The 22,147-nt window shown below is 41.2% G+C and overlaps 1 protein-coding gene across 1 annotated transcript; it reads left to right on the forward strand.

Moving 5' to 3' along the window:
* Positions 1-8,853: 8,853 nt before the first annotated feature.
* On the forward strand, positions 8,854-20,809 carry HSPA14 (heat shock protein family A (Hsp70) member 14). The gene is made up of 14 exons (XM_050324897.1): positions 8,854-8,932; positions 9,013-9,093; positions 9,191-9,273; positions 10,297-10,345; positions 11,153-11,246; positions 11,367-11,457; positions 12,575-12,679; positions 13,292-13,453; positions 14,341-14,496; positions 15,762-15,864; positions 17,104-17,316; positions 17,710-17,883; positions 18,454-18,524; positions 20,080-20,809. The coding sequence occupies exons 1-14, from the start codon at positions 8,876-8,878 to the stop codon at positions 20,156-20,158; spliced, it is 1,518 nt and encodes a 505-aa protein (XP_050180854.1). The 5' UTR covers positions 8,854-8,875; the 3' UTR covers positions 20,159-20,809.
* Positions 20,810-22,147: the final 1,338 nt, after the last annotated feature.

Genomic DNA, 22,147 nt, shown 5'->3' on the forward strand with positions numbered 1-22,147 from the left:
CTCATTTCTTCCCTCATAGTTTGTGATCTCCACAGCCTGCCCCTCCACAAGAGCAAGGCTGTAGAATAAATCTTACCAGGCATCAGAAAAATCACACAGGAGAATAAGTCTGAGAAGTGCCCAGCCATGAGAAAAGCTCATGCCAATCCCTGCACTTTACTAGGACAAAAGCAGCAGATCCACAAGTCATGAAGCCATTGGAAATGAGGCTTCATTCAGTGCATGGGACTGTTTATGTCCTGCATTCGGTTTTTATCTACCACAAAAAAACGTCTGGGCAAGAGGAAGGCAAGGAGGTTTTTGACGCATAAAAGAAAGCAAAGCCTGATTAACTGAAGAGGGAAAAGAGATTTCATTTATTTGGGTTATTTAAAACTCAGCAGTCTTTGTTAACAGCTGCTCAACTTGAACAAGCAACCTCTCTCTGAAGGAGTCTCACTGCTCGTCCTTCACAGCAGAGTTGGGAAAGTGCCCATCCTCATCCATGAGTCATCCAGACAGGCCTCCAGCAAAGGCTGCTCTGGCTAACAGGGAACTGTAAGCCCCAAATTCTCTACTTTTCTGGCTTCAGCTGAAAGTAGATGAGAAAAGGGTGGGAGGGATTACAGAACTATTTATTTCCCTTTCTGCTTAGGTTTAGAAAGGCTGTAGAACAGAAACAGTCTGCGGGAAGGTACCCAAAGTGACTACAAACCAAGATCCCAAAACAAAGCAATTTGCTTTAAAACCTTGACCTATTTTTTCCAAGCTCACCAACATGAATATCTTATACTTTTCATGGATCTTTGACAGGGGATGCTGCAAAGCTGGGAAGGCTTGCACAACCCTAGAAGCCCATGAGAGTACAAGGCACCATAAATTCAGGGATGTTGACTGTGACAAGGCACATCCTAAGATCATGGGACTTCCTTTTCCATGGGGTAAAACGCATGGCAAAGAGCAGAGCAGAGCAGTACCAGGCCTGCTCAGAAAGGATGTTGCAAATGCACAAATAATGGATTTTCAAGGTGACATTGAATGATGATGTTACTATTTCACAGCGTTTTGTTTGATTTTGTACCTATAATAAATCCTGAAGGTAAGCCTTTTATTGTGTCCGTCTGTCACATGAGTAAGTGTAATGAATGCACAATTAAATTAATTAATGAGTAAGGTGATACAGCACAGGAGTGCTCCTCTTCATGGTAGAATGCATCCCATGAAAGTAGTGGGAGTTCCTACTGGCTTTGACAGTGTAGAGGAGGAGAACAGACAACATGTGGTTCAAAATCAAGGATGAGGCTCTTCCAGCTCAACCCACCTAATCTATCCCACCAGGACCCATGGTCTACAAGCACTCTCCAGCTCAGGGGCAGGAGGATGACCCAACAAAACCTCTGCCTATCTCCTGACCAGACTGATTCACTGTTTCTCTGCACCTCAGGGAATTCCTGTAGGTTTGGCTCATTTCTTCACTTTTCACTTCCATTATGACTGTAAGTTCTTCAAGCGGATCCTGACTTTTTGCTATGTGGTTGAACAGCACTCAGAGGAATAACCTCTGGGCATAGGAACAGGCCAGGAAAAATCAAAAAAAGGTAGTTTGGGAAAATCCAGAGCTGAAAATCCAGCATATGACTTTCTGCAAAGGGTAGGCCCAAGGAAGAGATTGGTACTGAAGATGTGCCTGCTGAAGTTAGCCTAAAACTGCTTCCTAGTGGAGTGGGATTTGTCCTGTGTGAGCTACCACAAAGCAGTGCACCTTCTGCAGCAGCTCTTCTGTGAACCCTTCAAGAATTCTCCTCTTTCTTCCAAAGAAGTGAGAAGTCCCTGCAGCCGGACTGACAAACATCTGAGTGTGGAGAGATTTTACAACACAAACTGCCTGATTGCACAGCCCTGCTGTGGATCAGGAGGTAGGATCAGTTGATGTAACCTGTCCCAACCTGTCCCAACTGCGCCCCAGGTCTGCCCCGAACAAGAAGTTTTTCAGTCCCCATAAAAACAGCTTTCTGCAGAAGTGGCAGCTGTTCTTTTGGAGGCAGCCCTCTGGGTCCAGGTCATTAAACCCAGAGCATCACACAGTAAAACACACTGGGTGCCTGAAATACCTCTGAAGCCCTAATGCTGTCACTGAGGAAGAAAAGTGCATCTGTCTGTTCATCAGCCAAGCAGCTCCCTCCTCTGCACCCCTGGCCTTTCCCAGCTTCCTCTGCAAAGGTGGAAGGGAATTTCAGTGTATCTATTCAGTCATCAGCTGATGAGCTGCCAACAGCAATGTTAATTTTCCCCTGCTGTAATAGGCTGTTTAGGGCCCCAGCCAATGACCAGGGAAGCTGCTGGAAAGAGTCCCACTGATTTCAATGGCTGTCCAACAACACACAATATATGCTGAAAATTAATCACAGATCCTCCAGATTTGCTTCTCACAGGCCACAGGACTGTCCTCTGTTGCTCATAATTATCATTATTATTGTCATTACAGGATTTGAATTAATACCCATGAGTGCAGATGGACAGAGATTTTTAACCAAGACTTTCTCAGAACATAAAACAAAGGATAATGGTTCCAGATGCCATTCTCTTCCTTCGCATCTCCACAGCTGCTGACCAGCTATGATGTCCACAGCAAAAACTGAATTTCTATAAATGAATTGTAAAATTCTTTACATACTGCAACAAGAAAATAAAAACCTTAGGCTGAACAACAGAGTGCCAACAGAATGTTAACAAGTTAACTAAAAACAAGGATCATTAACACTTAAAAAAATATGACTGCTCTGTAGTTTAAAGAAATACTGTAATTTCATCTTTTAGCTTTATAGATAACAGTGGGATTGTGGGAAATGAAACAGTTCTGTCAGCTCTGCATGTATCCCATTAACACTATTTTTAATAAAAGGAGATCAAAATCTATCACCACTCTGATCTCAGCTCAGTAAAGCTAATCTTAGTGTTGGTTTTAACACGGACATTTAATTGTGATTAATCAACTTCTGCAAAAATCAATTAATTTGACATGCTACTGACCAGGACTGGTTAGCATAGATAAGGAAGAGCTGTGTGCTAACTACTCCATCCTATTACACTCACCTCAAAGCAGACAACTAATTAACGTGGTTATCCTCAGAACACCCTTGGGAGGAAGGAAAAGAGCTACTCTTGTTTGTTTGTCGATTTGGGTTTTTTCAGACAAAGACCTCAGGAACCAGTAAAATTAAATGGCTTCCTCAACTGACATAGTAAATCTCTGACAGTGCACAGAATGGACTTCTTGCTTCCAGGTGGCACCCTTGTGCCTGAATCTGTTCTTTGCCTAAGATGAAGATATTTTTCACTAACTAATCTGATGCTGATCACAGCCTGTTTTGGTAGTTTGCTCTTCCTTAATTGCTGGTTTAAACCCCATTTAGTTTTCATCAAATCATAGAACCAGTGAGATTGGGAGACCTGTAGGAATATCAAGTCCAGCCCCAGCACCACTGTGTTCACCACACCCCCCAGTGCCACATCCACATGCCTTTTGAACACTTCCAGGGATGGTGATTCCACCACTTCCCCAGGCAGCCCGTTCCAATGCCTGACCAACCTTTCAGAAAAGGATTTTTTGCTAATATCTAATCTAAACCTTCCCTGGCACAAATTGAGGCCATTTCCTCTCGTCATTTTGTATTGACCTTGCCCTGCAGAGTATGAACTTCATGGCAGTGCTCAATGAACACAAGGTTTTCCACTCAGAGCACAAATGTGAATTTCGGGCATGTTTTACCATGAAGTTTGCTTGGAAAGCTCTGGGCTTGCCTCCTGGCACCCTTTGTAATTCATGCCACAACTTAGATCTGCATTATTAACCATAACATTTTAGATTTACAGAGCCTCCTCCAGCCAAGGATCTCAGCACACTTCCTATCTATTATTAAAACCTTTCAACATGCCTGCAGAGTGAATTTGATGTAATTTAGTAGATGGAAAAACTGGAACATTGAGAGGAAAAAGGCCAAAAATTAAAAAAAAAGAAGTTGTTTTATTATTTTTTCTATTATTTTCCTTTGGAAGAAAATAATTTGTACATATCTTAAAAATTTCTCAGGCTTCACAAGCATAATAAAGTTGTTCAGCCAATCACCATCATAGATGTGCCCAGAGATGACAGTGCCTGACACAGTCAACAGCAATTCCCCAAACAGCAATGAGAATATTACATATTTTTTGTTTTATTAACACAGAGTGTACGTGCAATTATCTGTGGCAGGTGCTTGTATTTACTCTACAGAAATTCACACAAATTTGATTTTCCTAATAGCCAATTTCCAACAAAGCCCTGTCAAAGGTGACTTGTGCTAGTTCTGTTCTAGCCATGCAGTTATGTTTGCCATGCTTAATTGGCCTTCAGTGGCTCCTTACTCCTGTCAAGGATAATCTGCAACTGGCTGAATGGCAGCTGAGAAGAAATGTACCAGACTGACTTGGAAGAGGTTCCTATTTTTAGGACAACAATGGAGTCATTGGCAAATTCCCTTGGGATCCTTCAGCATGGGTCAGCAGCTCATCCAGCGAGCACCGACCAACGCCCCAGGTACAGGCTAGAGGTTTGGTTCTTTTGGGTTGTAAGAAAACCAGATTTTTCCTACTTTGTGACTCAAGTTTGTCAAGTGGAGTGCAATAAAGGATGGTTTATTTTGAAGGCACTCCAAGGTTTTTCAAGAAAAGACAGAAAGAAAACTACCGTTCTTGACTTACAAGCAAAATCAGAGATGTTTAATATGCTTTGTGTCATCTAAAATATAAACCAATCTTGGGATATTCTCTAATAAGCGTTCCGGTGTAAGTAAAAAAAAAAAAAATCTGGCTTCAAATTTCCTGCAAACCTTCGAGCTGCCAAACAGACTAAATGCTGCAGATAAGTTGTAGCACTGCGATTCCATGCTGCAGCTATGCCACCTACAGGCACTGATACCAACTCTACAGCAGGTTTGCCTGCCAAACTGCTGAGGGAAGACTTCACTTCCTGACCTTCGACCCATAAGAACATTTTGTCCAGCTTATTAAAAATTAACACAAGTATTTAACTAACTGAGCTGGCTTCTTCCCAGTCATTTATGTACTGTGACTATGAAGCAACGAGGCTACTGAAATCAACGTTATCAAGTGACTTTTGTACAGGTGGGACGAGTTACAGCAAAGCCAGAAATAGCTACGGTTTCCACTAAAACCCAGTTTTGAGGGTGATATACAGACCTCCCAACACCATGTATTCCTGTGCCCAAAACAAGCGTTGCAATACGAATAATGGTGGTGTAATTACTCCAAGGGATTTAGACAGGCAGTTTGAAGAGACTCTCTATGCAAACAAAAAAAAATCTCATTAATGTTTTTATGGCAGCAAGCAGCGGGGAAGGAAATTTTCCAACAGAGATGTCAGCACCTCCAGTGAGACTGTACAGTGTCACTCTGCTGTCTTGGGGATGGGGCTGTTTCCAAAGCCAAGGCAAAGTTAAGGACTACTTTCCAGGTCCCCTACCTTTCGAGCTCTCCTGCAGCTCTGCTGACAATCCACTCCTCTGGCTCCGTTCACATCCCCAGGCCTGAGATGATCACAGTATTGCAGCTGCCATCTCAAGTCTCCTTGGGGCTTAATTTCCTGAGAATTAAGTCAGAACATACAGAATATAATTAAAAGATGTTCTCTCATCCCTCTTTCCTCACCCCAAGGGACATTTTAGAGTATATACTATTTACCAGTTGCAAAACAGTCTGTTGTCCAACACTTGCTTCCAGTTTAAAGGCCTTTCAGTATTTAGAGAGGGCCTGTGAGAAAGACTGGGACAAACATTTTATCAGGGCCTATAGCGATAGGACAAGGGGTGATATTTTGAAATGAGAAGAGAGTTGATTTCTATTAGATATAAAGAAGAATTTTTTACATTGAGCATGGTGAAACAAAGGCACAGGTTGCCCAGAGAGTTAGTGAATAGCCCGTCCATGGAAACACTTAGGGCCAGGTTGGACAGGACTCTGAGGAATCTGATGTAGTTGAAGCTGTCCCTGCCCACTGCAGGGAGGTTGGACCAGGTGACCTTTAAGGTCCCTTCTAACCCAAACTATTCTGTGACTCTATGAACAACTCAGCTGATTATTGCCCTTATTTGTCTGTGACTTTTCCTACATTCAGCTGGTTCAGACAGTGCCAGGGAGATGCATTTTGTATTCAAGCCTCTCAGGCTGCTGAGAGGTCTCAGTACCAAAGACATTGGGTGAACTCCACTGTGAGCTAACACTGGTCTGACAGAGGGTGCTTTGGTTTTTGGATGGCTGAGAGAGAGAGATGTGCCATGGACTGGTAGGAAAGGGACAGCTCTGATGCTGGGAAGGTTTGTGCCACTGCTTTTTCAGGTGAGAAATAATACTAAGGAATCTGAGGTGGGTTTAATAATGGGGCAGCGTGGTGAGCTTCTTTGATGCATGTAGGTGCCTGAAGGTGTGCGGGACTCCAGTCAGATTCGGGCTGAATGATTCTCCTCCTCCTCGTGACTCAGAGGGACAGCTCTCACGAGGTGTGAAAGTTTAATTTCTTTTGTATCCTGAATCCAGGATGTTGCTTCCACTTTTATTTAGCAGTGGGTTGTTTGCTGCATCTCTCACCTCACTCAAGCTCAGTGCAGCCTGTGAGCTTCCTGTTAGCTAAGGACACTTCTCAAAAAGATAAGAAGGACACAGACAGACAAGGGATTTCCACTACTCAACAAACACTACTTGCCCCCACAAACCTTGGCTAAGGCATTTCTTGCCTGCTCTACTCAGGCTTTTTTACACCTGGAAGGAATGTTAACTGCTTTAGTTAAGATAAGCAGAACCTCTCTGTGTCCATATAGATATGTCCATGGCATAACAACAACTGGAAAATAACTGTGAATGCACTTAGCTGTGTAGGAGATGTTATCAGTGTGGCCACAAGCACTTTTTAATGCACAGATTATGCATACTGGTCTAGGTTCTAAATACCAGTGTGTTGCCATAAATGGTACAAATCAGTATTCAGATTTGGGGGAAAGCATGGAAAAAGAGTTCTTGGTTTCTGTACTGTGGACTTCTGTTCTGTTTTATGCTCCTGTCTTCTGTGTCTCTTCCTAGACTCTTCTTATCTTTTCTTTTGTCAAAAGCATATCACTTTTATCACACCTTTATTCTACAATACCTTTTTCCGGTCCCCACAGGTCTCTCACCTCTACCCTTTTTCCCTTTTAAGTCCTCCATTTACAAATGAGGACGCAGGAAGGAGCTACAGTTTGGATAAACTTCAAAGGTATTGTTTCCAGTAGTATAAGGTTTGCCTTTATTGACACTGCCATCATCTCTATCCACTGTCAGTAAGATAAGAAGGCATGATCTTAAGCTCTGCCAGGGGAGGTTTAGGTTAGATATTAGGAAGAAATTCTTTACAGAGAGGTTAATCAGGCATTGGAATGGGCTGCCCAGGGAAGTGGTGGATTCTCTGTCCCTGGAGGTTTTTAAGATGAGACTGGATGTGGCACGTAGTGCCATAGTTCAGTAACTGTGGTGGCAGTGGATCAAGGGTTGGACTTGATGATCTCAGAGGTCCTTTCTAACCCAGCTGATTCTATGAGTCTATGATCTCCCAAGCACAGACTGCTGGCATCTGAGCTCCAGCCTTTGTTCAGACTTCAGCAAGCTCAGTTACCCAAACGAAGATTATTCTGTGACTTAAGAAAGTCAGGATCCATTTTGGGACACAAAATCCCTTTGTGTCTTTGACTCTGGGTAACTCATTTCACCTCTATATGATCTTAATTCATTGTTTTAACTTTCGACATATCATACCTAAAGGAGGATAAGGACAATCTTGAGAATCGATGCAGTGAGATGGTCCAGCAGGGCATTTAGACTCCCTATGGAAATGAGATGCAAATGAGCACCCAAATCTGCACGAGTGCTGTCATCTGTACAGTGTGAGGCTGCAAACATTAGGTGACCTGCTCTCTGGTAACTTTGCACTCCCCTTTGCAGGGACGCACAAAATCTGAGGAGCCTTCAGCATGACAGCTCTGGCCAGGATGTGTGAATGATGTTCTGGGCAAATGGCGCTGATTTCTCCAGGACTGACAATAGAAATGTAGAAATAACTTCCTTTTTTTTTTTTTTTTTCCCTCTCCTGTGATATTGAGGATGGGTTTCTCCAATAGCAGTGCAACATTACGAGACACTGAGCTTTGTTTTCAGACACCAGTCCTGCCTTGTTAGATGATGCAAAACCAGCGCTTCAGCTCGACCTGCAGCAGTGGATACAGAAATATTTCCATAATATAGAAAGGTTGGACATTAGGAGGAATTCCTTCACAAAACGGTGATTAAAAATCAGAATGCAATGGAGTCACCGTCCCTGTAGGTGTTGAGGAAAGACTCAGTGTCCTGGTCTGGTTCACAGGTTGGATTCGATGACCTCAGAGGTCTTTTCCCACCTAACTGATCCTGTGATTCTGTGATTTACAACGTCTCCATGTGCTCCATTGCCTGCATTTAAATCACGAGAGGTGCCGCGAAGACAAAACACACACGCCACAGCACGTTCATGAAACAGCTGCTGCTTTCTCCCCTTTAATCTCTACTTCCTATTTTAATGTCCCTATTTTCTAAGCTCTCCACCTCTATTTTCCCCCCACTCTGGGTGTGCCGGGGTCAAAGAGCCCCTCACGGACCGCCCGCCCCTCAGCGCCGCTTCCCGCCAAAACCCCCGCTCCTCCCCCGGAGTCTGCCCCCCGTTGCTATGCGCCGTGACGCGATCTCCTTGCTTTTCTCATTGGCTGCCCCGCCCGTGCCGGTGGGGCGGGGCGGCGCGGGATTGGCTGGGGGCGGGCGCGCGCGGTGCAGGTCGGGGCCGATGGCGGCCATCGGGGTGCACCTGGGAGCCACCTGTGCCTGCGCCGCCGTCTACAAGGTGGGGGACGGGGTTGGGGGAACGCTTGGGGGTCCCTGCCGGAGGGGTCGGCTCATGGGTGTCTCTGTCTCTCCCCTCAGGATGGCCGCGCCGACGTGGTCGCCAACGACGCCGGGGACCGGGTCACGCCCGCGGTCGTGGCGTTCTCGGAGAGCGAGGAGGTGAGGCTGAGGGCAGGGGGGCTCTGCGTGCTGCTCGCTTTTTTTGTTATTATTAGTTTGGCTTTTTTTAATTTTTTATTTTTTTTTTTTAATTCAGGTGGTTGGCTTAGCCGCAAAGCAGAGCAGGATCAGAAATATTTCGAACACCGTAGTGAAAGTAAAGCAGATCCTCGGGCGGAGGTAAGAGGACGCGTGTGGAAGGAGCGGTGAGAAGTTTGGTTTTCTCCCTTAAAGCTGGTCGGTGGAACCTTTCAGTGCTAATGCCGGAGGCATTTTGATGTATTGTGACAGTATTTAATTTAACCTGGCGTTGACATGTAATCTCTGTAAAAATCATTCTGTTATCATAGAGTCACAACGCTTTGGGTTGGAATGATCATTTTGTTCGAACCTCCTCTGCCTTAGAGGCACGTGGAAGGCACACTTTCCACTACACCAGGTTTATATTATTAACTTCTTAACCTCCATCTCATTCCAGGAGCAAAGAGGTGTGTAGTATTTTAGAGTCGGAATTTGTCTGTGAAAATCAAATTACAAAGTTTAGTAGCAAGTTGCACATATGCTTTTTCATATATACTTAAATTTCTTAACTAAAATGACTTGTTACTGGGTTGTTTTCCTGTGTGTAAAATCCACTGTGGCTTTGTTTGCATGAGACTTTGTATTGCTTTTATTGCAATAGTGAAACACACTGTTGTGATTCCTCGGTTAGTGGAGCTGTGATGGTTTGCACTGGTAATTACAGTGACTAGAACAAAACTTGGATTGTTCTGGGTGGTTTTGGGTTAGACCTGGCATCAGACATGTATCAGAACTTCTGAGTGATGACCCAGCTGTGTATTACAGCCCCTTCATGTTGTCCATTCTGATGTATTTCCCAGCACTTTTCACATCATAACTTTATTGACATCTTTTATAGGGGCCATTGCGGATAGCAGGTTAAAACAACGTGTTGGATTTTGTTTTCCCCTTTCCCTAACTAGTAGGTATGTTCTCAACGATTAGTTATGGAAAGGAGATTGAAAGTCAGAACTGTTGGTTTTATTTCTACTGTATAAATTTATCTGTAGAGTGGAAACACAAATTTTGGTGGAAGTATAGTTTGATATATTGGAGATGTTACAAGGAATATCAATAAGGTGAATTTGTGCAATTACCCTTGAGCAAATGATTTATCTTGTTATTTTGAATTTGTCTGGACAGTGCTGGTGACCCACAGGCAGAGAAATATATTGCAGAAAGCAAGTGCACTGTGAGTATGATTTGGGATTTTGCTGTTCCCAGAGTAATTTACATAACTTCGTATTTTTGTCCTTGTTTGTACCATTTATGTCTGTGTTCTATAGTGATCAGCTCTTTATGTGAGATCCATTTGCTACTCTGTTTCTGTTTTTATCCAGTAGATAACCATGTTCTGAGATCTACCAGCATGATATAGGCCAGCAGAAAAATTCTTATCTATCTCTTGGCCATTCTCTAAAAGGATGAATCTTAATATATTTGGGTGGTAGCATTGTGGGTTTTCTTAATGCTGGTAGAAGGTTCTCAGGTCACAACACCTTATGATAAAAATACTTAACCCTTGATTTAAATGCAAATTTAATTTGAGTAATGCTGTGCTTGTTACTAGAAAATTTTGAAAAAAAAAGGGAAAAGATCACTCCTGGAAATTCATAAAGAAGGAGCAAGTTTTTCTCTGGGTTTTGGCTGTTCATACTGATGTGCTTTTATAAATTGCTGGACTTTTTCTTATGGGATGTAACCAGGCAAGCACTTTTGCTCTAAACATTGGTTTTGTACTAAGGAAAACTTAATAGAAAAAGGAAGTCTGGAGTCTTGGAATCTTTGAATGTCACTGTTGTGTGTGTCAGATGATCCAGGTCTTTTTGTAATCCTTGATAAGCATCTTGGAAGCATTTATTTCCTTGTAAGAGAGTACTAATGCAGAGAATATTTACACAGTCCAGTTCTTTTTACTTTGAACAGAAACTAAATTAAGCACTGCTTTTTTATTAACCATTCTGCATATTTAACAAAGGTGTGTTGGTTTTGCTTACAGATAATTGAGAAGAATGGAAAACTTCAGTATGAAATAGATAATAAACTTATTAACCCAGAAGATGTGGCAAAACTGATTTTCAGTAAAATGAAAGGTATATAATAATTAAAATCATAACATGTTTTAGCTTTTTAAGCTATCCTCGTGTTTTTAAGATGTGGTATTTTCGTTTTTTATGCTTTTAATAACATGTTCTGCCTGTGTTTATAAACAGAGACTGCTCAGTCTGCTTTGGGTTCAGATGTAAATGATGTTGTTGTCACTGTGCCATTTGATTTTGGAGAGAACCAGAAAAATGCCCTTGGGTAAGATTATTAAGATTTTTCTGTTACTTAATGTGCCTAAAGAAGACAGGCTGGAAGATCAGCAGTAGGAATTCTCCTGCCGGACTTCAGCTTGTGACTATCAAGATATGAGATGTCATTTGAATGGGGAAAGTATTAAAGCAGGAGATGAAATCCTGGGTTTAGAAACTTTTTGTGGAATTTGCTGATGTAACCAAAAGGACATTCTGAATCATTTAGAGTGAAAAGGAATTTTGGTATCCTCAAGGACAGAACATCATTTCAGATCAGGATCTTCAGTGTCCTCTTTCAAACTATGAAACAGTTTCTCACCCTCCTTAATTTCCTTTCACTTCATACTCACCAAACCACGTGGTGTTACATGACTTGCTGAGGGCTCTTATCAGAGTTCAGGTGTGGAAAATACACCACTATGCTATTTTGGAAAATTTGGAATCACTTCTGCTGTTACAGTTCCTGTGTATGAAAACATAAGTATGCTTAAAGCTGAACGTAATTGGCAGCATCTGCTCTTCTGCTTTCTGATATGTGGAAGCCCTTATGTTGAACTGTCATGAAATGCTTAAAACATTAGTGAGCTGGGTATTTGCAGTATTTATAATGAAGCATTCTATTGCTCTGGAATAACAGTTTCAAAATAGTTTGGAAGTGGAGGAAACAAGATGTAGGACAGACCCAGGGTTACTGAAGCTTCAAGAAAACATGTAAAGAAAGTGTTACAAGTGAGGCAAGGTAACTTCATTTTGAAGTACAGTGATTTTTTTTTTAGCATATTACCAGTAGAAATAATGTCTCAAGAACTTTTAACACCACACTTGAAGATAAGTTACCAAGTTTGACTGAGGGTAGGGGTTTTAATCTTGTAGTTGAAGGGGGGTTTGCAGTTTTTTGTAGGCTATGTAGATATATGAGAGTTTTCTTTGACAGTAAGTAACACAGCAGATCCAACTACCTCAAGCACACAAGAGCAACTGAACTTGGTACCTTCCTTTTCCAGTCACTTGGCTTTGGTAATACCATGCTGTAATCAAGTTCTGGGTTCAGATGAAATGGGACTAGCGTGTGACTATAGTGAAACCATTAAAGGAAAATGAAATGTTGCTGTGCTTTACTGCAGGGAAGCAGCTGCAGCTGCTGGGTTTAATGTTATGAGATTAATCCATGAACCATCTGCAGCTCTCCTTGCTTATGGAATTGGCCAGGATTCACCCACTGGGAAAAGGTAAAATCCTAATATTTTACTTCTTAAATTTAAGCTGCTGTGCTTAAATCCCAGGGAACCTTAAATGAGGGGATGCTGTGTAGCCTTAGCAGTCAATACAAAATTAATGCTTTGAGGCTTGTTTTTCTTTTTTTCTCTCAATAAAGCCAATAACCATTTAGAAGTTGTAATTCCATAGTGTTTTAAATCCCTTTGGTTTGGTTTTTATATTTTTAGAATTGTCTTTGAAGATTTGTGCCCAGATTTGTACTTTCTCTTTAATGAACTGATTGGCTTGAAGAAAAATGCAACCCTTTTTACCCTTCTCACATACTTCTTGCCTGTAACCTTGAAAGTAATGTTAGTTCTCAGTTGTGTTGAAGGAAAAACCTTGGCCACTCTCACCGTATGAAACAGATTAATTTTGTTCTCTAGGGAACGTTGTCAAGTAGTCAGGAGTGCTAAGGTGCATTAAACACAAACACCCCAAATCAAATGCTCTTGACAAAACTGATTAAAACCTACAGTACATTATTTGGTGGTAATTTTTATAGACAGTGTGTCAAAATTAACATCTTCTTTGCTGGCTTATTCATGCTACTTTCAATTTTTTTTTTTTTTTTAACATGGCAGCAATGTGTTGGTTTATAAACTTGGTGGGACATCACTTTCTATCACAGTCGTAGAAGTAAACAGTGGGATATATCGTGTGCTTGCTACAAACACTGATGACAGTATTGGTGGAGTTTGTTTCACAGAAGCTCTGGCACAACACTTAGCTTCTGAATTTCAGAGGTAAGTTTTGAATTCCAAGCATGTTCCTGGGACAGGAACTTCATTATCTAGTGCTTGATTTAAAAAAAAAAACAAACAAAAACAAAAACAAAAAAAACCGAAATCTAGCAGACTGTCTGTGAGTGAAATGGCTCAAATAAAGATATTAAAGGAACAAGTTGTTGGGGCTGAGGAGAAAGACTGGGAAATGCTTGGGTTTGTGTGGATGTTGCCTGGAGGTGCTGTTGAACTATGAGGGCTACTGTGAACTCTGCTGTGTTTTGAGTGATGTGTGTGACTATAGGCTGCTGCCATACTTTCAGTCACGAGGTTTTTGGGTGTCAGGGAACTGACTGAGGTTTTGTTTGGTTTTCCTGGTGTGGAAGCCAGTGGAGGGGCTTGGGTCATCAGGCTGAAGTCTGTATGGCACATCATCCTGTGATGAACCAACGCATAACTGCTAGCTCGGTGGTCTTGAGGTGGTCAGTTGCAGATTGTCACAAAAAGACTTTTTGGATAAAACTTACTATTTTGCTGACATGTCTAATGTTCACTGTTCTATTTCTTCTTAATCTGCGGTTAAAAATCAGTAGCTTGCAGACTTTTTCTTGCTGTTCCTTGCAGTCATTTACAGAATTTGTTCAGCTGAGAAATTGTATAGAAAGACTTTAATCAGTATGATAAGCACTAATGCCGGAGTTCAGAGTGCCTCCTCACAGTGATCTTTAGTTGAAACTGAAATAGGTACTTTTTTTTTTTTGGCAAGCTTTCAGTTGTAGTTAATACTAAAATGTCTACAGAAAAAGAGTTTAATAGCTCTAAAATGTTTTTCCTTACAGAAAGTTACTGTTACCAGTCAAATTCCTGACTTTCTAAACTGGTATCTTCTGGGTGTTTTTTTAATACAGGTCTTGTAAACATGATATCAGAGGAAACCCCAGAGCCATGATGAAGTTAATGAACAGCGCTGATATTGCAAAACACTCTTTATCGACCCTGGGAAGTGCAAACTGTTTTGTAGATTCGTTGTACGATGGATTGGATTTTGATTGTAACGTGTCCAGGTAAGGCAAATCTTGAGGCTACTTCCTTTATATAAAAACTGTTCTTGAAATCTTCCTAGGTGATATTTCGGATGTTCAACAAGCTTTGATTTCCAGTGGCATTTATTTTAGAAACAGAAGACAGAAGGTCAGCTTGCTTTGTTTCATATTGTTGGTTCTGTTATGCTGCAGTCTGTATAGTTAGGGCAGTAACACAGTGTTGCCCTAATGGTTAGAAAATAAAATGACAAAAGGCACAAGGAGGCCCCATCTCTGGAGCGTGGTTGTTGATGAAAGGGAAATAGATACTGTAATGAAGCAAGGTGGCTGTTTCCTCCCCCTTAGTGTTTTTGTTGTTGTATCTTCCCTAAAGAAAAGAAGATTTTTGTACTCTTCATCTAAATGAGCTCCAGAATGATAAGAGTCATGGAAGTCTTGATGCTACCTCAGTGACAGCTGGAGGAGAAAGATGTTCTCTGTCCCTGTTTACACTGCTGTGTTCTACTCTAAGTCTCTTCTCCCTTGGGATGATACTTACTGAGATGTTTAGCTCACTTGGATTGCTCCTCCAGACATCAGCAGCTTTAGCAAAATGAAATAGACTTTTCCAGAGCTGTGCATCCACTGCTGCAGAAGTTGGAGGTGCTAAAATAAGGCACAGCATGTTTCCAAGCTTGAGAAGCAATTCTGTGTAACTTGGGTTTGCTCTCTTTTGGATGAGGATGCTAATCCTGTGGACTAGTGCTGCAGACTTTGACTGGCTGTGTTCCTACAGACTAAAACTTCCTCTTCAGGCTTGAAAGAGATGAAAACAAGCACAAGGTTGTTTTTTTAATTTGCTTAACCTATTCCCTGTGTACAAATCAGGACACTGCTTGATTTGCCTCTGAAATTTAAAAATTGAGTCTTTGTGTCCACTTTAAGGGTGATGGAACAGTTCCAGGATGTTTGCTGCTTGATTTTTTCATGTATGAGTCGAGAGAGCAATGCTGGGTTTTGTTGAGACAACACTGTTTTTATTCTAGAGTACACTGAAGAAGAATGAATGTGCCTTCCATGTAGGTGTTAATGGTGGAATTAATTCCAGATCCTTTTACAACAACAGAATCACTTCAAGAGTAATAATTGGAAAAGAAGATTGTTTTTTAAATTCCTAAGTACCAAGTATAGCTAGAGAACCAAAGAATATTCTAAAAGTTATCATTTTTCCATTTCAGGTATTTGTCTCTAATAGATGAGATGACCCTTCTTGAATGTTTGTTTTTGGTTTTGTTTTTTTTTTCTAGGGCCAGATTTGAACTTATCTGTTCTTCACTTTTTAATAAATGTGTAGAAGCCATTAAAAGTCTCTTGCAGCAAGTTGGATTTACAGCAGATGATATTAATAAGGTAATAATAGAAGTCACTTGTCTGTAGTGTGCTTAACTCCCTAAGATCAGTATTTATGGGGCCTGTTTTCCTTGCAGACTGAGATTATTTCATGATATGTTTAAGCATTTTTACTGGGATCCAACAAAGTCTATCAAGATAGCTAGAACTTATATATTTGCTTTGATTTCAGTTATTTGAAATTAAGTATAAGATAGAGTCAAATTCAATGGTGTGTTTTTACTGCTGCTTATTGAATAAGTGGAGAGGACTGGTCTCCATTTTGTGTGTTTGTGTAACTCTTGGTAGAGCTGAGGAGTACTTTCCTTAAGTTCAATATATGGACTTGCTTCTACCTTCACTGAGCCTTGGGTGGGGTTTGCTGAAACTTCTGAAGAAGATGGCTGGTGCTTTTCGTGACACTTGATGGTATTTCAGACTCTTAGTGAGTGTTTGCTGTGTCACATCTCAGTTTTCCTGGTGGATAATGAAGCGTCCCAGCCCAGTGTTCAGAGAGAAGCTTTTGTCCTCTGGTGGCAGTATTTTTTTAGTTGGACTTTTAGGCTCTCAGGCGTCAGTGCTTGGGAGGGGGGGAACACTTTAAGTGTAAAAACAAATGAACCTGATTTACAGCTCTTAAGTTATGTTGTACATGAGGAAAAGTAGGAATTAGCTTTGTTTCCAAATCTGGCTGATTTCAGCAAAGTCACTGTAATAAGACTTGGACTTATGGACAAAAGCTGAATTGCTCCTTCCTACAGGTGCATGATGGAAGGGTGAGTGGCAAGCAGCACAGGTTACAGTATGGGGAAATTTTAAATTGCAAGCAAGGAATCTGTAGTGTTAGGGAAATCAAATGCTGAAATAAGGGCCCACAGACTCTGTGGAATATGTATCTGTGGAGATAATGTTCTGAGCTGGTTGTAACTCTGCCTGTTCTAGCTGGGAGGTTGGACTAGATCATCTCTGGAAGTCTCTTCCAACCTGATGCTATTTTTATGATGAATTTCTCAACTTCTAAAAAAATTACCTTATCTAGCTGATTCTTGCTATAAGAAACACTTTTTCAAGACACCATATTTCCTTTAATTTCAAATGCAGAAGTGTCAGATGTCGAACAGAGATTGCATCAGTTTTTCTTGTAACGACTACAGATGATCAAATATCCCAGAGCAGTTTGTGTTTTTGTACTGCAGGTTGTGACCTGTCTGTTTTATTTGACAGAAGAAAGGTTTGAAATAGTTATGTCGTGTTTTCCAGGTAGTTCTGTGTGGTGGGTCTGCTCGAATCCCAAAGCTACAGCAGCTGATCAAAGACATCTTCCCAACTGTGGAGTTACTGAATTCAATTCCTCCAGATGAAGTTATTCCCATTGGTGCAGCCATAGAGGCAGGAATTCTGCTAGGAAAAGAGAATACCTTGTTAGAAGAAGAAGCACTGATTGAGTGTTCTGCCAAAGATATTCTTCTAAAGGTAAGGCTAAAATTAGAATATTAGAAAATTTTACTGCTGCAGTGAATATACAGCACTAATGATTGATGTTAGAGAAACAGTATTTTTTTTATTACTTCTACAGATTGTCTATAGGTCGATAGTATGTGTCAACTTGGATTTATGGGCAGAAAAATGACAGGAAAAACTGCTTGATTTTAAAGAGAGATAGAATGTATCTTTTCTCTGTTGTAATAGCTGGACTTCTTATGTATAGGAATGTCAGTTGTTTTTTTTTTTTACTTGCTGTGATGGTAAATGTGGTAGAGGGAATGAATGTTGGATTTCTTTTCTTGTGGAGCATTGTTGTGACAATTCCAGCTCAGTGAAGCACTTAAGAGAAAGGCATGAACTCTCTGTTTTTTTCTTTTAAAGGGAGTAGACGAGTCAGGGGCTGACAAATTCACAGTGCTATTTCCATCAGGGACACCACTGCCAGCTCGAAGGCAGCACACCCTGCACGCCCCTGGAAACATTTCTTCTGTGTGCCTGGAACTGTACGAGTCACTGGGGAAAGGTCCCATGAACGAAGAAGATAAATTTGCACAGGTGAGTATGTACACATTCCATGGGCACTTTTAATAGCAACCACTGGAAAATCTGTTGGATCTGAAAAAAAAAAAAATGGAAACCGATCTCACCTCTGCCAAAACTTGTTAAAAAATGTGCTTTCCTTGGAAGGCATCAGGAAGGGGGCAGATGTGCCTGAAATGGATAGAATATTTGAGAAAACAGTTATTCTACCTTAGTCCTGCCCAAATATCTTTAGGGGCATAGGGAAAAGATGTTGCCTAATAATTACAGAACTGATCCTAAGTAAAGAGAGATGCTCAGCTCTTACTGTGGGCTGTGGCAGTGATAGGTCTCCAGCTGTCTGGGTGATAGATCCTGAAACAAATCCACAGAAATAATGGTACAAATAGCTAAAAATACATAAAGTTGCACTACAGCTAAAGGAAGTCCCCTCAGGCATGGTTTGATTTGGAATTACCAGTACAAGTTGCTAAACAGAATGAATTGCACATCGTAGCCGTTGTGTCACTTCCATTAAACTGCTGTGCAGGAGTTTGGAGAACTCGATTATAGTTTAACTTCCTTTTTTTTTTTTTTTTTAAATAGATTGTACTCCAGGATTTAGATAAAAAGGAGGATGGCCTACATGATATACTAACTGTTCTCACGATGAAAAGGTACCCAAAGTATTTATTGCTCTACTGTTTACCTTGCTGCATCACACTTGTGACAAGCAGCCTTTGCTCCTGGTACAGAATGTTTAATTTTGTATTGAGAAATTTCAGCATTTCATTGCTTACAGGGTTGTACAGTCCTGGCAGGGGCAAACTCTGTAGGAATGCGGTTTTCCTGCAGTACCTTCAGTGCTTTCATTGTTTGATTTCTAAAGAAATAAAGCTTAACACAATTGTAAAGGTTATTTTTAGGAACTTCTGAACTGTTGATCAGGTTAGCTATGCCTGAGAGCAGTCAGGATCTCAAATTTCCTGTGGAAGGGGTTGGGTAGTTCTGCCCACATTCTTGGGAAAAACTGAAGGATATTTTGTCTTTTTTAGTTACAAAGGAATCAATGAAGCATTGCAGCATTTACAGGGAAAACCTGAGGCTCTGTCCCTTCAGAGGCAGATTTAAGTAGAGAGACAGTGCCACAGGAAATCAGGACTGAAAAATCTACTTTTTACATGTTCATCTGGGGACTTCTTGTAGGAAAGTACAATGTTTCTATGAAAGTATGTTTTATGGCAGAATGGGGATGATAGGATATTGTAACTTCCTTAGGCCTTAATAGGAGTGCTTGGGCTCATTTGAAATAGTTTAAATAGTTTATAAAGATATCAGAAGGTGGAATTCTAAGTAGTCAAGGCATGTTTGTCTTCTCAAGGCTGCTCTGAATTTCGTATTATTTTCCTAAATGCTGGGTAGGTGTTGCTGAAAAACTAAACACCTGTTTGTTATTTAAGTTCAAAATACTTAATTTTCTTGCAATGGCTATCACATGTATTAATGCCTGTTAATAGACCTCACCTAAAGTACCTTGTTTGTCATGCAGAGATTTGCACTTAGCACTGGTAAGAAAAGCATCATGGGGATTATGGATGCAACTCTGTCATGCAGAAAAACGACATTATTTTAAAGGAGGTTTAAGTAGTAGGTGAAAAATGGATAGAAAGTTCAGTGAAGCACATTTATTTCTATCTGAATATTTTGTGTGTTTATGTCTAGGTGAAGTGGGATTCAAATTTCTCTTAATTCTTGGATTTTCAAAATTAAGGTTTTCCCTGTTGAAGAATATCCTTGGAATTTAAAGACTACTTACACTTTTTTAAAAAAAAAGTTGAGTTCTCACATTTTGATAAGATGTTCTTATCAATCTGTTGCTGTTACTCAGTTCTCACAATGAATATTTTGAATAATATTATGCATATTCTATTTAAAAACCTGTACTAAATAAACTCAACTGCAGTATTTAAACATGTTCCTGAGCCTGTTTCAGTATATGTGGAGAAGATAGATGCTATAAGGGCAAGAAATGCTTATCTAAACACTTACTAAACCAAACTTAATTTCCTAAACCACTCTCATCTGTGGTGAAGCATTTTCTTCCCTGGGTATTTTGATGCTGATCTTTCTTCCTTTCATTGGTGTGAAGACTGTTGTTTATCCTCTCTGGAGCGTGCAGTAGCATCCTGAGTGTTGTGTTGAGTCCTAAACATACCCCTCTTTTTTATCTAGGGATGGGTCCTTGCACGTTACCTGCACGGATCAAGATACCGGGAAGTGTGAAATCATCACTGTTGAAGTGGCATCGTAGCCTGTTGTGAAAAGCAACATTTTTTCTAAGTTGATTTCTGTCTCTTACTGCCTTTTCTGCCAAAGCAGCGACTCTCTGGGATGTCTTCGATTCTTAGAGGACTGTAATACACTCAAGTAACACATTAATTTGCCACCAAGTCTGTTTGGAGTGGAAAGCATGGTGCAAAATGTTAATCAAGACGTGCAGACAGCAGGTCATTGAATTATCAGCACTTGATTTTAAAAATTCAGAGCACAAGTGCTTGTGCCTGTGGTTCAGCAACAAGCATATTATATACACAGTCTGAAGATTTCTCCTTTCAGCTACTTTGCAGGTCCTGTACCTTTTCAGCCAGTATTCCTGTGGCTTCAACAGCTCCAGGTTCAATAGCTTTGAACCAATGAGAGTTAGACTGGTGAATATCCACTCTCTGGTAACTGCACCAAATTGTAAATGAAATTCCGTGAGGTCTTGATGTTGCCCAAAACCGTGAAGGTGGTGCCTATTCATGCTGGCCTATTGAGCTGTTTTGTGTTGTTTGGGTTTTTTGGGTTTTTTTCTGGATTAACTGTAAAATGGTTTTGTGGTATTACCTGGATGATATGTGTAAGAGTTAAATGTGCTTATTTATGTGTTATTAAAGTCCTTTTTTTTTTTTTTTTTTTTTAATGTAGATCTGGCATTCTCCATTCTGCGTGGCATTGTTCCAACCTCTATGCCATGTATCTGGGTATAAACTGCAGGATTTTTCAGTAAGGAGATGGAGCAGGCAAGTGTAGTTATGGGATTTGAGCGTCTCAGCCTAATGTGCAGTTAAGGGGCAACAGTTCAAGCTGACAGCCAGGTGCCTTAAAATACTAAAAATGCCACAAAGACCCTCAAAATCAGAAACTAGAGCAGGGCTGCCTGTCTGGATTTGAAGAGACCTGTGTTCAATTACTTGTTTTAATACAGGCTTCTCAAATTGTCTTGTATTTCAATATTCTTCCTATCTTACAAAAGCAATAGATACTGTCTAGCATAGTAGCCTGTGAAAAAAGGAAAAAATTAGGCCTGCCTTATCCCTGGCTGTGGAAAATGAGTAAATAGTTCATAGGAGCATAAAATATCCTGGAGTTTGAACAAATCCACAAGGATTATCAGTTCAACTCCTGCCTCTACACAGAGTAACCTTAAATCTCACTCCATATGTCTGAAATTATTGTCTCAACATCCTCTGAACTTGGACAGGCTTGGTGCTGTGACCACCTCCCTGAGGAGCCTGGCACTACCCAGCCCCTGTCTGGGTGAAGAAGCTTGTACTAATATCCAACCTCAACCTCCCCTGGCACAGCTAATGCTGGTCCATCGGGTCCTGTTCCTGCCTGCTCCTTCTCTCTTATGAGGAAGCTACAGGTGCTGAGGTCTCCCCTCAGTCTCCTCCAGGCTGAACCGATCAAGTGCCTTCCCTCAGCCACTCCTCATATGGCTTCTCCTCCAGACTCTTCACCATCCTCAGGGCCATCCTTTGGACATTCTCTAATAGGTTGATATCTTTCTTATATTGTCGAGCCCAAAACTGCCACAGTATTCAAGGTGGGCTACCCTAGAGCAGAGCAGGACAATCCCCTTCCTCACCTGCCTGGCGATGCTTTGCCTGATACCCTCAGGACAGGGTTGGACCTCTTGGCTACATATTCAACTTGCCATCAACCACGATCCTCCAGGTCCATTTCCACGGCACTGCTTTCCAGTATCTTGTTCCCCAGTCTGTCCCTACATCTGGGGTTACCCCAGCCGAGGCCCAGAATCCAGAACCTTCTCTTGTTGAACTTCATAGGGTTGGCAATTGCCCAGTCCTCTAGTTTGCCCAGGTCTCTCTCCTCCCAGTTTAGTATCACTACCAAACTTATTTAGTACCCCTTCAAATCCTGTGTCCAAGTTGTTAATGAAGATGTTGAAGAGCACTGGGCTGGGGATGGAGCCCTGTGGAACCCCAGGAGTGACATGAATGCCAGCCTGATGTCA

Source organism: Myiozetetes cayanensis, unplaced genomic scaffold, assembly GCF_022539395.1.
Source record: "Myiozetetes cayanensis isolate MyiCay16 unplaced genomic scaffold, myiCay2020 scf3, whole genome shotgun sequence".
In the NCBI taxonomy this organism is placed as follows: domain Eukaryota; kingdom Metazoa; phylum Chordata; class Aves; order Passeriformes; family Tyrannidae; genus Myiozetetes; species Myiozetetes cayanensis.

Coding starts and splice junctions, on each gene's coding strand:
- HSPA14 (XM_050324897.1), top strand. CDS start 8,876: ATGGCGGCCATCGGGGTGCACCTGGGAGCCACCTGTGCCTGCGCCGCC. Junction 9,274..10,296: donor AAGCAGATCCTCGGGCGGAG/GTAAGAGGACGC, acceptor TTGTCTGGACAG/TGCTGGTGACCCACAGGCAG. Junction 14,497..15,761: donor TTTGATTGTAACGTGTCCAG/GTAAGGCAAATC, acceptor TTTTTTTTCTAG/GGCCAGATTTGAACTTATCT.